The sequence below is a fragment of the Phaseolus vulgaris genome, chromosome 9, assembly GCF_000499845.2.
Source record: "Phaseolus vulgaris cultivar G19833 chromosome 9, P. vulgaris v2.0, whole genome shotgun sequence".
Taxonomy (NCBI): Eukaryota; Viridiplantae; Streptophyta; class Magnoliopsida; order Fabales; family Fabaceae; genus Phaseolus; species Phaseolus vulgaris.
The window spans coordinates 7,501,529-7,523,336 of NC_023751.2; the positions used below are offsets into that span (position 1 = coordinate 7,501,529).

Genomic DNA, 21,808 nt, shown 5'->3' on the forward strand with positions numbered 1-21,808 from the left:
TATTAATAAAAATGAGCCTGAAATTTTGGGAATCATATTATCTGTTAAATAGTAAATAATAGTTGTACATGAAAATTAGTTTTGCTAAATATTGGTCAGTAGATTTTAATAGTCTAAAACTTATCATTTTCTAAAAAATAGGCATTTATTACATTAAAAATATAAATTTAATGCTTCTTTTCTCTAAAAGTTTATTAACGTTAGATGGATAAATTTTCTTCTTAAAAATTGATCTTAACATTTTAAAAGTGGGGTGTTCTAATTGATAATATAATTATATTTTTTTCTCTTTGGTTGTCTTTATGTATTCAATTGATTATTAAAGTTTAGATGGGTAAAAATAATCTTGGAAAATAATGGTAACATTTTCTTTAAAGAGTAAAAGTTTAAAAGTTGGGTATTGTAATTTATAATTAACTATATTTTATTTTCATTAGTTGTCTTGCCGTACTCAATAAATTTTTTTTTCCAAAGTTTAATTCTATAACTTTTTTTATAATTATAATAATATAAAATGAGTGTGCGTTACGTTGTTAGTATCGGACTAGAAGTTGGGAAGCAAATCAATTAAAATGTTAATATAAAAAATTAGTTTCTTATAAATATTGTATTGTTGTATTACTAATATTTTTTCTTTAAATCCTCTCCCTCTCTCTCTCTCTTTATTTTAAGTAATGGAGTTAGTTAGTGAAAGTAGCAAATAACAATAACAGTAGTAATAGATTTATTACAGAAAAACAGCAATTAATTTAATTAAAGATAAAACTTTATTTTACAATAAAATAAATATAATATGAGAAAAAGATTCGGCAACCCAACTTCGAAGTCACTTGTCCCGTTTTAGCGTTAGAAAAAAAAAATGGAAACGTAGATTTACAAAACCGTAGTGAGGAGTATTCTGGAAATTCACAGAAATTCGACCGTTGGAAAAATTCAAAAAACGTCATCAAGACACCCTTTTTATATACAACTATTCGTTTCAGAATCTGAATCCAAACTTTCTCTCTCACTCTCTCTCTCTCTGCAACGCTCCAATGGCCAACGACAACGAAGAACAACAACAGAGCACAACGAGATCATCGATCATGGAGTGGAAGCACATGCACCCACTTCAGCAAATCGCCGAAACACCCACCCACAAGCTCCTCCTGAAGCAGTGGCTGAAAGAAGAGGAACTCATCAATACCCGCATAGCCCTGAAGGAGACTCAAATAGATTCGACGCGCAAAGAGATCACCACACTCTACATCTTCTTCTTCCTCTTCCACTCCACTACCCTCATGCTCCTCTTCAACTCTTCACAATCATCACCATCTCCTTCCTGTAGCAGATCATGGGTCCCTTCACTGTGCTCTCTGCTATTTTCGCTTGGCATCATATGGGCCTTCCGGTACAAGAGCGATGTGGAGGCTCACATGGAGAAGATGCTGCTGCGGGAGAAAGAGGACAAAGGGTTGCTGGGGAAGTGCGTGGAGGAGTTGAAGAAGAAAGGGTTGGAGTTTGATTTGTTGAAGGAGGTGGATGCTTTGAGGAGAGCCAAGAGTTTGAGGGTGGAGACCAAAGATGTTAGGAAATGGTCATCAAGGGACATTGTTTCCTTTTTCTTTTTCTCCATGGCTTGCTTCTCTCTTGCTCTCACAAGGGTCATTTTGTGCGGTTAGGAATTGGGACTAGTACACATTTATGGTTTTGGTCTTGGTTAAGATTTTTGGTGTGTGTCAATTATCATTACCATTATTGCAAGGGGGCAGGTGCAGAATGTACTGTTCTGCTTTTAATTGTGTAATTTGGGAATACCATATTCAACTTGTGGAATAAAGTTATAGTTTACTTTCAATTTGAGCATGATTGCTAGGGATGGAAGGTGAAATGTGATGCAAATGCTGTTTTTGATTCACAGCAAATTATACAAATGAATTTGAGATTTTTATGTTAGCCAATCATCGCAAGCTGCAGAATGTGCTATTACTGTTACAGATATGTGTGTGTTTCGATTTAGAAATGGATTTGGAAAGATTTAGGTTAGCGTAACCTCAAGTATTTAGCCTAGGCTGTTATTTTTTTCTTTCAGTGTTAGCTGATTGATAAAGATATCATTGAATTTGTTTGGATCAAGTAGCACAAAGATGCTGTCAAATCGATGCTCCATACAGAGCCATTGCTTTGAAGAACCTGCTATTTGAGTAGCTTATTTGAAAATAGTTCTGATAAAACTCTGTTTGAGAGAAAGAAAGGAAAAAAACAAGGTAAATTCTGAGTTGTTTGATTTAAGGTGAATGGAAAAATAATAGAGATAATAAAGAAGATAACTTCTCCCCACCCTTACTCTTGCTCTTGCCGAGATAAAAAAAAGATTGAAAAGAGTGAAAAAAAAAAGATACTAAATAAAGAAATAATTTGTGAAGTTGAGCCCCAGGCAAAACTCCGGAGAAGAACAGTGGTTGTCTTTAAAAAAATAACTTCCTGATGTTGAATTTGTGGTAGTTGATGAACATTTGTTTATGCCAGAGAACTTCAATATCTAACCATATAATATAAGCATATGTAACCAAACTTTTTCATAAACTGTTCTACCATGAATCAGTTTGATGTAATTACATTAAGGTAATTCTGATTTAAAGAAATGAAAATTGAGCAGGAAGTGTGACCAACAGCATGAAGTAATATCAATTAGCATTTCATCACAATCATTAATAGTTCAAGATCCACCACAATAAAACAAGTTTCATATATTGACAACTTTTTAATATAAAGGTAATTTTTATCAGACAAAAAAAGGAGGAAAATTGCAACCACTGAGCAGAGAAAATATATCCTCCACAATGGGCCTACTAGCTGGAATTTGATTCTGTTTTGGTTTGTGCTGCGTTTACTGCTAAGATAAATGTTGTTTCTTGGATGTTTCGTAATCGATGGAATACTTATCTTAATTAATGTGGAAAAATTAGGTTTATGGTTAGTCATATTTTTCGTGAAGGAAATACATATGCTGATAAGTTGGTTAATTTAATATTTATTTATAGAGAATCTTTTGATTGGTATAATAGGTTTTCATCTTGTTTGTTCTTAGAATTCTTTATGAATAAGTATAGTCTATCTATGTATCGTTTTTGTTAATATATGAATTTTGGTCCAGTTCTTCCGTATTTTTGTATTTTTTTTAATAATACTTTTTTCATGTGATGACAAATTATTATTGTTACTTGAGGTGTCAGCCTAGCTGAGATCTTAAGTTACATAGTAATGCTAAGATAAAAACTTTTATTTTATAAATAAAAATATACTGAGAACAACTTATCTCTGAGACAATAATAATAGTCATACAATGCTTCATGTTATCGTTTGTGATGGTCTCACCATGCTCCACATTAATGCTTTGTTTGGATTAAAGAGTGAAAATGAGGGAGTGAATTTGAGATGATTTGAAGAGAAATGTAAAGAAAGTTTGGATGTTTAGATTAAGGTAAATAGAGTGGAAAGTGTAGGGAAAGTTTATAAAAGTTTGTGAGTGATATGATGAATGTGATTGAAGTTGTATTTTTTTTAATTGATAAAAATGTAAATTTACAAATTTTCTTATATTTACAAATTGTTAAAAAAATAATTTTATTTATTTATTTATAAATTATAATTATTTTTAATTAAAATTTACTTAATTATTTATAATTATAAATATTTGATAATAACTTATTTTTATATTAAATAATATTATTATTTTTATCTTTACTTTTTTAATTAATAATTATTATATAAATTTATTTCTTTATTATTAAAAAATACATTTATTATTATTATTTATATTTATAATTTATTATATATATAATATCATTAATTATTTTATTTTATTATAATTATTTTTTATAATTTTAATTATATTTTTATATTTAAATTGTAATTATACTTTAAATAAAAATTTGAATTTAAAATGAAAAGGATAAAAAAGTAAATTAAAATTAATTAATTAAATAAATATATACCTATTACAACCAACTTTGTTCGCAACAATGCAAAAAAAGTTTAGAATCCCTAAAATTTTTCGATTTCTGCATTCTATTATATTTTATTGTTTCGATTAGTGTGTTTTCTATGTAAACAGTAGAATTTTATTTTTCTTCGCTTTTCTTCGGCTCAATACAAACTAGACCTAAGATTGCACTAACATGGTTGACATGTTGCTCTAACAAGTCATTGACTTTGAGTGTTACTCTTACTGGAATAGTGAAACAGTTAACATGGATAATTGGGGTTGGTGATATATTATGACTTGTGATTGGATAACAATGTAAACAAAAGATTAAATGAGCATATTTTGTTCAGTAAACATAAGTCTTTAATTAAAAAAAAGAACATAGTGCAACAGTTCATTGGATTTTGATAGTGGAGATATATATTAACCAGAGGAAATCCTAGTGAAAATTTCACTGGTGAAATACATGTACTATTGCTTTTCTAGTATACAAATTAAATCTCAAAATTTATTTTCGTTGATGTTTAATGTAATTATTATAAAAAAAATTATTAAATTTTAACTAATTTAGAAATAAAAATAATTAATCATTATATTAATTAAGTTATATGATATTTTGTAAATTAAAAAATATTAATATTTAAAATCACTTTTATTATTAATAAAAATTTATAAAGTAGTTTTTAAATTGATATCTAACATTAATAATTAAAATTTTGATAGTTAGATATCAATTTAGAAATTATTTTATAATTTTTTATTAATAATAAAATTACTTTAGATATTAATATTTTTTTAATTTATAAAATTATATTTAATTTAGTTAATATAAAAGATTAATTATTTGTTGTTTTTAAATTAATTTATATTTAATATTTTTATTCTAGTGTTAGAAGATTTTTTCTATATATTTTTTAGAAATTTATCATCATTCAATCGGACATTTGAATACAAAAATATTTTTTTATATTCTCTTAATTAAAAAGGCATATTATAGTTCAACATGTTGTAAATAAAATAATTTATACGTTTTTATAGTTTTTTAAATATTTATAATAGCTTGTAGGTTTTGATACATATTATATACTAGCACATAAATGTTAATCAAATGCGGCTATTTTACATTTACCAATGTGGTTATAGAGCCGCATTTGATCAGCACGCATTCGTAAATCAGAAAGATACAAATGCGACTATAGAGTCGCATTTGTAAATGCGATTTACGAATGCGATTATTTCAAATAGCCGCATTTGTATATTCTTTTGAATGAGCTGAGGGTTTTAGGGGTTTAAGATTTACGAATGCGGCATGCGGCTTTTATCAAAGTCGCATTTGTAAATCTTGTTTTTTGATTTACAAATGCGGGTTTGGTAAATAACCGCATTTGTAAATAATTTTTTTTTTTAAAGTGCAATTTGTATTGTCCCTAAACCATATAAATTAACCTGCATAATGATCAAACCCAGCCAGACAAATACAAAAATATAGAGATAAATTGAGAGAATCAAAATGTACATTTACAAGTAATCAAATTACATAATAAAACCTACACTATTGATTAACTATGCTAGAGTTATTAAAATTTATGAAATATATGGATCAAGAATCTCTGACATATGAAATGCCTTCCGAATTCATTGGTGTTTCATCCGTGAATAATTGCATTGCAAAATATAGTTGACATAAATTAATTTTTAGATATATAAATGTTCAAGAATTATAAAAATGATTTAACATATCATGTTATTACCTCTTTCCAACCAGTTTTAACACCTAATCTTATAACGGTAATCATCCATTGCATAATGTAATAGCCACACTCATAGCTTTCTGGTTGCTTATTACACTATAATTCAATAAAAAGTAATATGTTAGTATATTGATAAACAATGATAATAGAGAAAGAAAAAAAAATTACAAACATTTATTCTTATGTAGTTCAAATTATTTGAACTGGATCAACCTTTTAGGATGTTATATTCATGCCATGAACTGGTTAATACAAAAAACCTCGTTAGTAGATGGTTAATTAGTAACATATACAAAGTTAAGTTTATAATGTACTTACGTATCAATGATATCCTTAAATTTTGTGGGAATCTTCTTGTGTAGGGAACAGAACCACACAACAGTCTTATCAACCATTGATAAGACAAGTAACTGCCAATGATGCTTATATCATCCATGAAAAGAGTTAGTAAATATTTAAAACATGAAATAGTAATAATTGATGACATATAATTAAACTTACTCATTAATATAAGGGCATAAATAAATTTGTTTTCCCTCTTTTTCCAGGGTGTTAGTGATGTATGCTTGAGTCTCAGATGACCTTGGTCCAACGGGATTAGTATATGCAGGATCTAAGAATCCATACATATTTTCTTTCCCCTCAGTGATATAGACTCTATGCAAAAACCTACAAGTTTTTAGTTAAAGCATAATCAATAATAATTTAACATAAAGTAAATTGAATAATAGGTAAAGATATTTACATCATAAAAAATTGAATTATAGTTATATTGAGCTCCTGATTCCCAGATATAAATTCTAATAAATCTGTGTTGTACATCATCAGTGACAGTTCAGTGTTTATTTGAAAAAATGTATCATCCCACAGAACTGGAAAAGGTTCATTACCAATCTGACTAGCAATGAGACCTAATGAAGCTATAGGATTGTCAATTGGAACCTCACGCTTCTTCTCCGGACTTGGTGGCCGAAAAGGTTTCTACAAGATAAAGAACATTTGTATTAAATTATATGTAATATATAAATATAAATAAAAAATAATATAATGAAATGAAATTATTACATGAGGTTCGGGCATAAATCGAATGAGGTCTCTAGGCCAGGCAACGAATGTCTGAATTCAAATTCTTTGCGGTATAATATACAATCATTAGGACATGCATGTATCTTTTTATACTCCATACCAATTGGACAAAGAATCTTTTTGGCCTCATAATTACAATTAGGTAGAGTATTTCCCTCTGGAAGCATATCCTTCAACAACTGAAGCAATTCTGTGAAGCTTTTATCGGTCCATCCATTTATTGCCTTCAAATTCATCAATCTTAACACCGCCGACAACCGTGTGAAGTTAGTTGATCCAGGATACAATAGAGTCTCTGCATCGCTTGACATACTTCCATATCCATGCACTTTTGCAAAAGACTCAGCTCCTGCATCACAAATCATGTCCTCCAATCGATCATCTTCTACATCATCGTGTATTGCTTCATCCATGGTGGACCCCACATATTCTTCAGTTACGGAAGCACGTGGTAAATTTAATAATTCACCATGCCATGTCCAAGTTGTATACGATCGAAGAAACCCATCACATAACAGATGCTCCCTCATTAAATTAATATCCAATATCCTTCCATTCAAACAGTTAACGCACGGACACCTGATCTTTGCTCCATCATGACCACTATTAATTGCGTTATGTTGTGCAAATTGTATAAATTATTCTACTCCTCTTTCGTACTCATCACTTATACTAACAAAATTTATCCAATTTCGATCCATTATATTCTGCAATAGTCATTCAGAATCAAGGTTCTATCTAACATTTTTGCCGAGGGTCGAACACCCCGAACTCAATACCAGCACGTATTATTGTCGAGGGTCGAACACCCTCGGACTCAATACAACAATGATAATTCTATTCAAAACTAACAACTAACATAACATATAACAGAAGTGCAAATTATAATAAATACTGAATAATATAAATTAAAAAATACAAATTATAATACATAAAAAAAACAAATTCATAACATTAAAAAAAATCAAAAAATAAATAAAAAACCACCAACCTTGTGTGGGAAGCCTTCGTTGGTGAAGAGTAAAGAAGGAGCGGAAGCGGTGGCGGCGGCAGAAGCGGTGGCGCTCAATGAAGCTACGAAGGAGAGAAAAAACCAACAAGAACCCACACGAAGTCAATGTAACAGTACTATGTAAGAAACCAAAGCGAAGAAAAACGAAAAAAATTAATACATTCGGTGCAGCACAAAACGAGGTCGAAGAACTTACCAAATGTGAATGAAGATGAGAAGAACAGAGGGAACGTAGCAGAACAATGCAAACACGACCTGGAACGGAACAACAACAGTGAAAAGGAAAGGCAGTGAAGAGAAAGAAAGTGTGTAAACTGTGACATGTTTCAAATGTTAGGGTAAAAAAACATTTACAAATGTAGTTTTCCCTGATAGCCGCATTTGTAAATCAACATAATTTCAAAAATGTCACCGGTTCTTTTACGAATGCGTTTGAGCGCCAAACCGCACTAAATAAATAGCTTTTTTTTTCCTATTTTACACTGGTGTATAATACATATTTTAATGTTTTGCATAGTAAGTCTCTTTAGGAATTGTATACCACTATATACAAGATTTTTGACCTAACCGCAAAGTGGAAAATGAACAAAGTCTACAAAATATATTTTTTAAATATAACTTTTTATATTGATTGTGGTTACAATCAATTATATGTTAATAAGTGATATAACCAATATAAAATGTAGTTTTATAAAGTATTTTTTCATGTTTATATTATTTTATGAGGGTTAAATAAACAAAAATAAAAAATAATTAAAAAATTGATTTTGTTCTAATTCAACTTTATAAAATTAGTTAATAAAGTGAATTTTACATTTACTTTATATATTCTAAAATGTTTTTATTTTAAAATGTTTTTTATTTTTTAATTGACGTGTAATCTTTAAAAAAAGTTTTGACTTATTATTATGTGAATTTTTTAAATTATCTAAAAAATTTAGATTTTTTATACTATCTATAGCTATATTAAGTTTTTTAAATAGACATAAAAAAATTTCACATATTTTATGTTGTTTGGATCTATATTAAACTGCCATAAAAACCAAAAGAACCGAGATGAAAAAAGTTATTGCTACAGTGGAAGACTTAATGCTAACAGGAAATCAAAAACAACTTTTTTGTTTAGTTAATATAATAAGATATTATTTCAAAGTAATAATAGAAGTTTTTGTTTCCCCACAATACTTTTACTAGATTTTACTTTGATTGTTGAGGAGGAGATTGATTTTTTTTTTCTGAGTTGAATTATGATAAGATTTTGTTGGCAAAACAACTATCTCTACCATGATTCGGGAACAAAAAACAATATGATATGATAACTAATATTGCTTCAAACAAACTGTTTTTTTTTATGCCTATTACGAAAACTTTTATATGGAGAATTTGAATGATATTTCATACTTTCAAGGTTGGGTTGTATTAGCAGCTATGATTAACAATTACATGATGAAGTGATTAAGAAAAATCATATTTAAGTTTTAATACTTTCTTAATCAATGATGACATAGATAGTCTACATGATAGGTTTCAATACTCCTTTCTCATGTAATGATGACATAGATAGTTTAAAAGGCATTAAGTCTTAATCATCATTGTTTAATACTCAAAGCTGAGGTAGTTAATGTGTTATTGAGAAACATAGATAAATTATTTGGTGTATGCAAAAAAAACGATACTTGCTTAATATCGTTGGAGGAAAAGTAATATAAAGTTTTATGAAATTTATAAAGAGGCTAGAATCTAGGAGTTATTTTTGATGTGAATGAAAGAGAAAAATGATTGATGTAGGTGGTGGTAGTAAGAATATTGTGAGATTGGAGCGTGAAATGTATAAAAAGGTTGATGAAAAGATGTAATAAGAATGGTTGGTTTAGCGCGGTTGACTCTGCAGGACCTATGGAGAAAAGAAACGAAAAGCTCTCCTCTCCTCACCTCAAATAAACACAAATTCATTACCAACAAACATATATAAACACCACACCCTTGGGTTTTCCTAATATGCATGCATTCTTAATCTTCTTTTCTTTCTTTTCCATCAAACCACTAACCATGGCAAAAACAACCTTCCTCTTCCTCTTCGCCTTACTACTTACCTCCGCTCTCGCTCAAGCTCCATCCGGTTCCGCCCCCGCCGCCACTCCCAAAGCCTCAGCTCCCAATGCCTCTCCACCCGCCGCTACCAACGCCTCTGCACCCGCCAACGCTTCTCCTCCCACCGCCACCAACGCCTCTGCTCCCACCGCCACCAACGCCTCTGCTCCCACCGCCTCCAACGCCTCTTCTCCAACCGCCTCTGCTCCAACGACCTCCAACGCCTCTTCTCCAACGCCCTCCAAGGCCTCTCCTCCCACCGCCACCAAAGCCTCTCCCGCCACCTCACCCACTTCCTCCAAATCTCCAGCCTCTTCTCCCTCGTCCTCCACTCCCTCTTCTTCCTCCCCCACCAGCTCCGAATCTCCCACCGACTCTCCCCCCTCTCCCGACGCCTCCGATTCAGCCTCCAGTCCCGCCTCAGTCAGCGATGGACCCGCCGACGGCCCCTCCGCTCTCGCTCCCAGCAGCCTCGCCCCCCACCGCAGAGTCTCCACCGCCGGACCTGTCTTCGTCGTCTTATTCGCCGCCGTGGCCGGGTTGATGATGTAGATCCGGTAGTTGTGTATGGTTGGTTAGGGTTTACTTTTATCGTTGTTATTAGTAGTATTTGGGTACGAGGTTGTGTTGGGTTGAAGTTAGAAAAACACCGACATTTGTTTTTATTATTCTGATTGTGATTAGTGGGGAACGTGATGTTGATAATGAGTTTTGGGAGATCTTCATTAGGGTTCCTTTACTCTAAAACTAATACTACCATCATATATTATTTATTATCAATTTTTCATGCTTTTTTATATCTCTTACTTGTCAATTTATCCATCTTTTCTTCCCTTTAATAATGGATTTACCCCACTTGGAAATTGGGTGTCCTTCTATATATTTCTTCTGGTTTCTTCAATTTAGCTTTTCAGAATAATAACTGTCTTATAACTGCTAATTAATTATTTTATAAATTGTGGTTCGTTTAGTGGGAGGGTTCTTCTTCTTTTTCGTTCTTGTTTTTAATTGAAGCGTTTCTGATGGTTTGTTTTTGGGTGGTGTGAAAGTGAAATAATATAGAAAAGTTGGACAAAAAGGTCAATAAAATAATATTGTAATTATATTTAATTTATTTCTTAATTTAAAATATTATTATATTATTATAATGGTTTCACAAGTGTATGTGTTTTTACTTTTTTAAATATTAAAGAAATTTTTTCCTTTATCAGTTCAGCACTTGTTTTAATGAGCATGAATGCAGCAATAGCATGTATTAGCAAATGGAATTTTTTATTATTTTAAATTTCTTGGTCAATATATATAATGTAATACGGGCGAGTCGGTGTTTTTTATCTTTTGCAATGTCTCTGTTCATGCGATAATTAAAAACAGTTTTAAAAATTATTGAAGCATAACAAGTCATTTTTATAATCAAATTAAAAACACGGTTCTTTAACTGGATATATAATTGATTATATATTTCAAAATTAATACTTAATTTGGATCTAAAAAAATAGATTTGATTTTTAGGATTTATATTAATTTATAAAAAAGTTGCAAATAAAATAAATTTATATTTATTTTTAAAACCGGTTATACATCTGGTTTTATACATATGTGTGTATTTTAAAAATGTGATAAAAAAACTTTATTTGATACTAGTATTTTTTGTTCGACTTTACAGTCTCTTTTAATAATAAAATATAATATTTTTTAATAAAAATTAATATAAAAACTTTAAAATAAGTTAATAATATATTTGATTTAAGTGAGTGTGGATGTCATTAAGATGTTAATCTATCATTATGATACTTAAAGAAAAAAAACAAGTTATTACAGAAAACAATAATATATACAAAATAAAACCAGAGGAAGAAACAAAAGGAGAAGATCATATATGATCGAAGGATAAATAGAAGCCTTCTTCTTTAGAGTGCTATCTATTTCAACCTTTTTATACAATTTAATTACATATAAAATTCATTCTTGTGAAGTTGCCAGCACTTTTTCCTTATTTTATTTTGAGAAACACCATTTTCTCAGTGAAATTTGTACAAATTCCAAAAAATTGTTTAAATTTATTCGCAATGTATCTAATAGCGTAGGTGGATATTTTTTTAAGGATCAAAGGGTTATGTCTTTCTCAAAAAAATTTCTCTCTATTTTTTTTAATATATATTGACTTTCTAAAATTATATTTCAAAATTTCCACTCCTAAAAAATTATTTCAAGTTTTTATTTCTCCTAAATTTTTAATTAAGTTTCGTCTGGAACTAAGTTTAACCTAAAGAATAGTCATCATCTTTTAAATAAAAAAATTGTCGGTAATGAACAGAATCTTTTACTTATTAAGTATCACATCTAAACTAAATAAGGATAAGACATCCATAAGGAATTTTCTTATCTTTTGCTTTTATTTTTCTTTAAGATTTAACTGTACTTCAAAACTTATCGTTATTTTTTTCCTGGAGTTTAGAGAAGAAAAAGTATATAATAATATATGTCTGTATGTATACATAATTGATTTTTCTAATAATAATTATGGAGTTTATATAAGGCTTATCATTATTATATGGTTATAAATAACCTGACCTTAAGCGTGTTGTTTAGTGGTGGGAAGGCTACAATGAACATGAAGAAAGACCAAATTGGACTTAAAATTCATACAGATGGTGATGGGCTTAAATTTCAGAAGTAGCAACAATACTAAATATAAATTACCTCGCATTATTTCGTACCAACAACTAACACATTAGAGAATGTAAATCGTGTAATTGTAAATATATTTTAAGTAAGATACTTAAAAACGAGGTATTAAAAAAAATCTTTATTTTTTTGAAGTAAAAGTTGAAATCAATGTTTCAAAATGATAGATAATTTGAAAAGGAAGAACGACGGTATAATACAACATTGATGGTTGAAATTAGTCTAACTACGAAGTGACGTGGGTTTATACCTTTTATTTAACGAATTTTTTATTTTATTTGATATGATCTACAAAAAAACTGTTAGAAGAAAATAGATAAAATGGTGTTGGTATAACATTCCTCATATTTGACCTACCTAAATACTATTCTTACTTGATTAAGCAACATTTAAGACTTTCTAAAAGGAGAAGGATTTTACACGACATCTCTTCTTTTTCTCCATTTTAAGTGCATAAAGATTTCGACCATGTCTAGATTAGTCATAAAGAAAGAAATAATCGAAATATAATGAAAGGAGATGTCTTAAATATAATACAATAAAAATACTATTGTTGGGATATTTTATGATAAAAGGAAACATAAATTTTTTAAAAAAAATCGATAAAATAAAAGCGTTATAACTTTTCAAATTTTAAATTTTTTTTATTAATAACTAGTGGAAACATACCTATTTATGCATGTGTCCATTTTTTATGATAATAAAAAATAATAAAATTAATTATAATAATTATTAAATTAAAAAATATTATTGCATTTCAAAAAAAATAAATAATTTTTATAATTTTATTCTAAGTAGTTATTTTATTAAATAAGTGATTTTTTTTATTATGGGTAACTAATTGAATTTGAAATAATAGTTATTTAAAAGGTAAAATAGAGCAAGATCAATCTATACCCTATACAAAAGGGATAAATCAATCATATAACATAGACGATTATAATACAATTCCAAAATGTAAAGAAATGCACTTTCCAACAATCTAATGCCATGAATAATCTTTGTCAACCACAAACCTTATCACACGTTACATAAAATATACAAAGTTTCCGGCAACATGTCTCAAAATTAGATATTTGTATTTAATCTACTCAATAACACACAAGGTATAACAAAGACTTATTAGAATACAAGAAGGAGCACTCCATAACATGTTAAAATGTCTTTATTCACCATAGATATCAGCTTTTCCCTAAGCCTTCTTAAGCCCTGCATAAGACTCCATATTGACATGAATGTAATGTTAGTATCACCAGCCCCACTATACCGAAACAAACATATACACCAACCCATACAGAACACATGCAATAGTAGGTGAAAAAAACTATCTTGATATTCCTACCATAACCTAAGCCTCCAATCTAAGATGAAATATGGATTTCTTCCTTATGTAGCGTACTAGCAAACCTGTTTGAGAACCTATTTACTTCATCCCCTTCCCAACCTTATGTTTTCTTTCTGATGGATTTCAAGCATTCTTAGTCTTCATGCACCATTGGGCATAAGAGAAATCGGCTAAGTAAACTATTTATCTATGTTATTTTCTCATATTTTAATAGCAAGTTATACTATAATTTTTGTATGTGATAGGATACTCCAAATGTTGATTTGACCTAGGATGATTCATTAAAGAAATGAAAACTTAAAAAAAATGTCTTTTAACAAGTGCTTCTCAAGCAAGTTTCATATGATAAATCATAAGATGGTCCTCTTGACGAGACTTTATAATAAAAATGATCAGACACACACATTTAACTAATTGTATTATCCTTATTTCTTATTGTTCAGGTGATCGTGTCATATACATATTTGTAACTCAACTGAATCACTTGAATAACATTTATTCATGTTTATTTTAACAAGTTATTAGATCGTAGTTTTAACGTTTGACCTACCAAACAGATAGAAGATAAATAATCGGTTTTGATAAACACTTCGTAAAAACACTTTTATCATGCATCCACAAATTAGGTTTCCTTCTTAGGCTAGTAAAAAATAATGATAATATGCAATATAAATAAGGTAAGGAAGAGAGAAAACAATACACACAATAATTTATATTGGTTCATCAATACATCCAATTCTTGACTAACTAGTCAAGTTTAACTACCTAGACTAATGATGTGAACTACCCATCGAGTACTCTTTGGACTCATAGCCACTTTTGGCTAACTCATTGAGTATTATTGACACAAGTCACTCCTGGTGAGTATTCTTTGAGCCCACTCCTGGCTAACTCCTTGAGTATTCTTGACATAAGTCACTCTTGACTTAACTGGGCATTCTTTAGGCTCATAGTCATTCCTGACTAACCCGTTGAGTATTCTTTCCTCAAGTCACTCCTGACCGACACCGAGTATTTTTTACTCAAGACACTCCCAAAAAACCTTGAATATTATTTACATCTAACCATTCCTGGCTAACCGGGTATTCTTTCAGATTGCAAGCACTCCTAGCTGACCTCGTCAAGGAATATTCTTTACTAAAATCATTCCTGGTTGAACCTGAGTATTTTTTGCCAAACAATCACTCTTGACTAAGAACTGGAGGTTTGTTAATTCAATTTTCTATTGATCATTAGGTCTGATGACTATGGAGAATTGTGTCTATCGATGAATACAATGTTTAGGCTTTCTCTCTTAGTTCAAATAATCTTGCTCTTTAGGAAGGGTAGTGTCTTTGAACGTATATAATGGTTGGATTCACTGTTCTAGGTAGTGGGATAAGCACTCTAAGTATTTTTCATAAAATTTATCTGAATTCTAGTACTTTAATCTTCATTAAGCTTGATGACACTTTTATGAAGCTATGACGTATGCTTTATCATCTTATCAACATTTTTGTATAGTGCAATTAACCTCTAGATGAAATCCTTTTTATAAACTCTTGAAGAAGGTAATCGTCAAACAATCACTTATAATTGTTAAGCATATTTAGCTTCTATGCATGTCCATTATGTGTCTGGCAATCTTTAACATGATTATTACATATAACACAATATCGATCTTTATTCCTTTCTCTTCATAGTGTCATTGACAACTGAAAACGTTTATTTTCCTCGATAGTATAACATTTTGCACAAATTCATGATTGACATGCATTTCATGTAAGTCAATAATTGGGTAAGACTTAAAAATCTCTTCGTGTCAAGAAATTGATGAAGGAAACAATTTTAACTCACGTCTCGAAAGATCTTTCATATATGATTTTGAATGAATCTCTTTGGTAGAGAAAAATTCCCTACAAACATACAGTAATCACATAAATATTTATTTTAGGTACAAGATTTGCTTAATTTATGTGTATCATCTTATGTTTGGTACGCGTTTCATCCGTTTTTGTATACATCTTATCACACTTTGAATTTTTTTTTGCATAATATATTATATTGTTTATCAAACAAAACATTTACGTATTAAATTATATAATATTGTGATCTTACAAACAAACTGTTACAGTTTTGAAACACTAATTAAAACTTGAGAAGTTCAATCTTTGCCTTAACATATATTTTAAAACTTTGTTCTATTAAATACATTCTAAATTTGAGGTGAAGAAAATTGATATGAAGCAAAATTTATCATGATCCATTTGTTCCATTAAGTTCATCTTTAGTTTATTTTAGATTTTACCTTATCTAAGCCTTAAGCTATAATTGTTGAAGGAGGTTAAAAAATAAATAATCATTGAAGTGAAGAAAAGTGTTTGCCTTAGTTGGGCCATTCCAACTTTCTGTAGCTAATCAAAATTTGTGGGAATTTGGAGTACATCACATTTTTTTTAATTCCAACTTTAAGTGTTTTTGTGGTTAAATTTGCTCTATATTGAAACAATTTTTAAATAATTCTCTATAGTTCAAAAGTTTTTAACATAACTTTTATAATTAGTAACGCCCTATTTTGAATTTTCAGTTGAATCTCAAAGAGCTAAGTAAAAACTGTATATTTTATTATATATTTTTTTTAAACTACAAAAATTTGTTCCAGTTATAACTCATAATAATCAAATAATTTAATCTATTTTACTTTTTCGTTGAATATTACTTTCAATTTTAAATTCGTTTTTTTTTAAACAACTCTTTCAAAGTTGACACATTCTTTCCTAATCTAGTCCTAAATATATTTTCTTTATTCTTTAATCGAATCAATTAGGCTGATGATTTACTCTGTTTTTAAAATAAGAGATGTTTCTCTTCACCCATATGCATTAAAAAAGCAGCATATATAAAGCATCCTACTGAAACAGTACCCTATAATAAATAACAAAAATAATAATGAAAAACCAACATGGGAAATTTCCTAGATAGCTAACACTACAAAAGACCTGAATTAGTGCTCAGAGATAAATCTGAATAAGTAAAACCAGAAAACAGAGTGACAATAATTATAGTAATAAAATAAGATGGAAGAAACGCTGAAAGCACTGCCTCTGTCCTGGCTCAGCGACCAAATTTCTTACACCAGGCGCAAGACACAGAAAGAGATCCATGAAACAATCAACATGGCAACAATTGATGACACACTACTTGTTGAAGCCGAGTTTGATTTAGCAGCAGTGGTTGTGGTGGTGCTTGTCGGTGTGGCTGTGGTGGCTGTGCCATCAGAAGGTGAAGCCGTCCCAGTTGAAGGAGTAGTGTCTTTTCCTGCTTTGACAGTGACGGCGAGTTTCATGCCACCAGAACAATGTCCAGGAACAGAACATATGAAGTAATGAGTGCCTGCAGTCTTGAGGGCAATTGTGCTTGCACCACTACTGTCTGAACTAATTGAATTCCCTGCGGTGCATGATTTGTAGTCACTCTCTTTAACTTCATCCACTGTGTGCCCAGCTCCATAGTTGAACACTGTCACACAAATGAATCTCACATCAAGTTAAATATTGTTTTTTTGATATATAATTATGTAACAAAAAGTGAATTGTTTGCTAGTTCTTACCGAGAGTATCACCCACTGCGAAGGTCTTGCCACTAGTCCATGAACTATAATCAGCACCAATTGCCCAACCTGAAGAATCTCCCACGGTGTGGAGGGTTGCCAGGGTTGGAAGGACCATGGTGACTGCTATGAGTGAGCCCAAAACCAGAGCAGTGGAGGATGCCATGATTTGGTGAGACAATGGGGAGGCTCTGAAGATGCAATTGGAAAATGGGTTTGGTTTATATTGTTGAGGGAAGGTGATGGGAGTAGTTAGAGTTAGGGCCAGCTGTCAGATTCTGCATGAGGAAATGACTTTAGTTGCACTTCATACCTAACAGCCACAAAAGATGGTGTTATGGGTTCTTTCCAACTCTCATTATTATGAGATACCAAATAGTTGTTGAGTGGAATTATTATGCTGCAATCATAATGCCCTTTGACTAAACCTTTAGTAGGATCGGTTGTGATGAAGAAAAAAGAAAAAGCATGCATCTATGTATCTCCTCTGCTTCCCCAGTTTTAAACTCTCTTAAACTGTTATCTGTTTTTTTAAGGAAATTTCTAGTTCCAATTTTGTAGCAACATGTTCCGACCAACACGGTTGGGAAGTTACGTGTTTGTGCTTTGAAGGAACTCCTGTCAATATATCTGATGAGGTTCCTTACTACTCTGCATAATTACAGAAAACGAATACTTGCTTAGAACCTACACAACACGGAACTACTAACGCGTTATGTTAATAAATTATTAGGTCTTAACTAATCTTTATTTGATAAATTATTTTTTTAATCTGTGAAACTTTTAGCCATGCCATGAGTCAATAAATTGCCAACACATAATAATAATGATACATTGGCATGCTAAAAAGGACCATTAATAATTATAAAGTCTTACACATCAACATTTGTATGGAAGATATCATTGCGTTGCTCCTTATAGCCACTCTTAAAGGAAAGGAATGAAGACAATACATGTTATTAGACAAGAGTGTAAAGCTTAGACTTTTCACGGGATTTAAGTATAATTAATAATAGGATGACGTGTTTCAAATCTAAATTCTTACAAAATTAAAGAAAACCAAACGCTTTTTCACTAAATTGGTTAACTATTTTTTTTAATTTATTAAAATGAACAGATTTTTAAAAATTATAAATGAACAGTATTTAAGAAACAAAACTTCAAAATGGTATCTCTACATTGAAATTGAAATGGTTGGACAACTTTTATATTCTATAGTTATAGGGTGTGTTTGGATTGGGGAGGGGATTTGAGGAAGTGGATTTGAAATGATTTGAGAGAAAAGTGAAGTTGTTTGGATTGGAATATGTTAGAGTAAATTTGTGAGAAAAGTTTATTGAAGTTTGTAATTGATGTGATATTGTGAAAGATTTTTAAATGTATAAAATATAAGTTTACAAATTTGATAAATAATAAATTTTTAAAAAATTATAAAATAATTTAATATAAAAGAATTTAGAAATATATATTAAAATTAAAATAAATTAAAAAATACGTATTAATAATTAAAATTAATCTTTTATTTATTATTTATTTTATTATAATATACAAATTAATTTTAATAATTAATATAAAAATTATAAATGTAATATATATATATTAAAATATAATTTACATATATATATAATATATATATATATAATCAGTATGTAGTTTATTAATTTTTTAAAACAAAATTAATATAAATCCAACTTTCCCTGCAAATCTCTTCACAAAGGAAGAGAAAGTTTCAAAGAAAAAAATTGTCTTGTTTTTCGTGTTTTTATACATCTATTTTTTTGTTTTTCCAACTTTCCCTGCACTTTAATTTTCTTCGTCATTCTCCATCTAGAAACGAACATAGCAATAATGAAATTATATGTCTCAATACTTTTGTTTTTAAAAATTATTTTATTTTTGAGTCATGATAGTTGTACATCCACTTTCCTTTTACATTAAACTTACAAGTATGTTGATGCAAGGAACTTGGAGAAAAAATTAAAGGAAATAAACGAAGAAGCCAGAATCATGCATATATATCAAATACCTTAGTTTTGATGAAGAAGTCATAGAAGGAATAGTTAGATTGTGTCCCATAGTAGCATATTTGAAAACATTCTAAGATATATAAAATGGTTTCTTTCTTAGCACGTAACCGTACATGAAATTTAAAAGATAGGGTGAAGGTGGCAACGGAAAGAAGAATTTGTTGGTGGGGTTTGGGAAAGAATGTGAGATGTGAAATCTTGATCCCAACAGCTTACCAAACACTATGACTGAATAAAGTTTATAGCACGTTAAATTAGTTTCTGGAATCATCATAACAGCTTAATTTAATCTTCAAATTACTACATCATTGTTAGGGTTTTTTTTTGTAATTATTGAAAATTATTATCACTTATTAGTTTTTAAATCTAAAAGCAAGTCTGAAGCCTGGTCGTATGGGGTCCTTTGTTAGGGTGGCCCTTACCTGACCTCTTGGTGACGACGCCATTACGTAGAATAAAGGTGCAAAGGTTCTACGGGTTAGGGCGAAATTCTTATTTTTCTAGTTTATTCCGAGACCCCAATATTTTTAAAATATTAAAATTATCGAGTAATTGTTTGTATTCTGACTAAAAAATTTATATCTTAGATTCAGATTTTTCTAGAATTTTGAAGTACAAAAAATTTTAAATTATATATTTTAAAGTATAAATTTATATTATAGATTTTATATTTCAGAATACAAATTTTGATTTATATTTTAAATTATATATTTCGTAATATACTATATTTTAAATTTTACCGATTATATTATAGTATATTTCAAATTTTACAATTGAAAATGTAATGTATTTTGAATTCTAGAATTTAGTTCAGGGATTTGAGATGTTGAAGTGTTTTCTTATAAAAAATTCACAATGGATTTGACCATGCAACTGGTAAAGATATTACTTGGTAGGAAGATTATAGTATTGATGGTAACCAAGCTAGGCAAGATTTAAAAGAAAAATGAAACGTAATTATGTCCCTGTACTATACGACATCTTAGGATCTTCAAACCGAGAAATGTTGACATAATACAAATTCTCGGCCTCTCGTCATATTGTCTTAAGGGATGATCATCGAATTTTCATCCATCTCACTTCGTTCTTAAACTAAATCAATTATTTATGAAGAAAAGATTATTAAAATAAGAACTTAATTAGATAGAAAAGGAAGGATGTTAATTATGGAGATTAATTGTATATGCGATATTGTAATTACTTTGGAAATATAGCTCAAAACAAGACTGGATACAAAGAGAAGGAGGGAGATCACTACCCTATATAAGAGAAAGAAGATGACTTGATAAAGGACAACAAACAAGAGACGACTATAATTGAGATAAGAGGAACAACAACCCACAGGAAGTAATTCTAACTCATATTTTACACTATATTCACTATATTTTATTCTCTTACTAACTTGAGCGTCGGAATATCTTTTGCAAGTGGAGACCCCTCATTCCCTTGGAACCAATTCATGAAGCTTGTAAGGATACAATCTAATGACCATCTCGGAGTTTAAGTGGACTCAACACATGCTCCATAATTAACGTCCTCCCAAAATCCAATAAATGGGATCTTTTTCATTAACTCCAGAGATTGACACTAAAACCATTTCACCACATGATCGGGCTCGGTCCATAACCTCACAATCTCCTACCCTCAGGCGTAATCCAATGAGGCTAATAAGTTCATAACCATTAAATTCAGAAATCAACATCAGATTCGCTTTCACCCTATCATTAGGCCCGACCCATGACCTCACAGCCCCCTAGCCTCAGACTAGCCTTAGATGTAAGCCAATGAGGCTAATTTTGGTGTAATCAGTACAAGCTCTTGTACTGAGTGGATTTTGGTTCAACTCCTTCCTGCAACAAATCTTTAATATTAAATCTAATAGCTTTAATAATAATTGGATAACAATATAATAGTAGTAAAAAATAAGAATAAAATTAGTTTTGGTATACGTGGGATTGAAATTAATTTGAGAATATAACTCAAAACAATACAAGGGCGAGAACACTATCCTATATAAGGGGAAAAAAATGACCTGATAAAGGACAACAAACAAGAGACGACTAGAACTAAGACAAGGGAAACAATAACCAGCAACAACTCACATAGACTAATTTCAACTCATATTTTACACTATACTCTGTTGAGAAAAACGGGTAATTTTCTCACTAAAACAAAACCCTAACAGAGCTACCCGACAAATAATATTGAATAAAATAAAGCGGAATAATAAAAGAGATAAAGAGGAAAAAACA

The 21,808-nt window shown here is 30.1% G+C and overlaps 3 protein-coding genes across 3 annotated transcripts; 2 read left to right on the forward strand and 1 right to left on the reverse strand.

The window, feature by feature from the left end:
- Positions 1 to 975: 975 nt before the first annotated feature.
- On the forward strand, positions 976 to 1,935 carry LOC137822661 (uncharacterized). Its single transcript, XM_068627604.1, has one exon. The coding sequence runs from the start codon at positions 1,035 to 1,037 to the stop codon at positions 1,659 to 1,661; it is 627 nt and encodes a 208-aa protein (XP_068483705.1). The 5' UTR covers positions 976 to 1,034; the 3' UTR covers positions 1,662 to 1,935.
- Positions 1,936 to 9,865: 7,930 nt separating this feature from the next.
- On the forward strand, positions 9,866 to 10,459 carry LOC137822181 (classical arabinogalactan protein 6-like). Its single transcript, XM_068627083.1, has one exon. It carries the CDS (start codon positions 9,866 to 9,868, stop codon positions 10,457 to 10,459), a length of 594 nt encoding a protein of 197 aa, XP_068483184.1.
- Positions 10,460 to 16,797: 6,338 nt separating this feature from the next.
- Positions 16,798 to 18,005, reverse strand: LOC137821904 (blue copper protein-like). Its single transcript, XM_068626699.1, has 2 exons — positions 17,530 to 18,005; positions 16,798 to 17,438 (listed from the first exon to the last, which is right to left on the reverse strand). Exons 1-2 carry the CDS (start codon positions 17,693 to 17,695, stop codon positions 17,050 to 17,052), a joined length of 555 nt encoding a protein of 184 aa, XP_068482800.1. The 5' UTR covers positions 17,696 to 18,005; the 3' UTR covers positions 16,798 to 17,049.
- Positions 18,006 to 21,808: the final 3,803 nt, after the last annotated feature.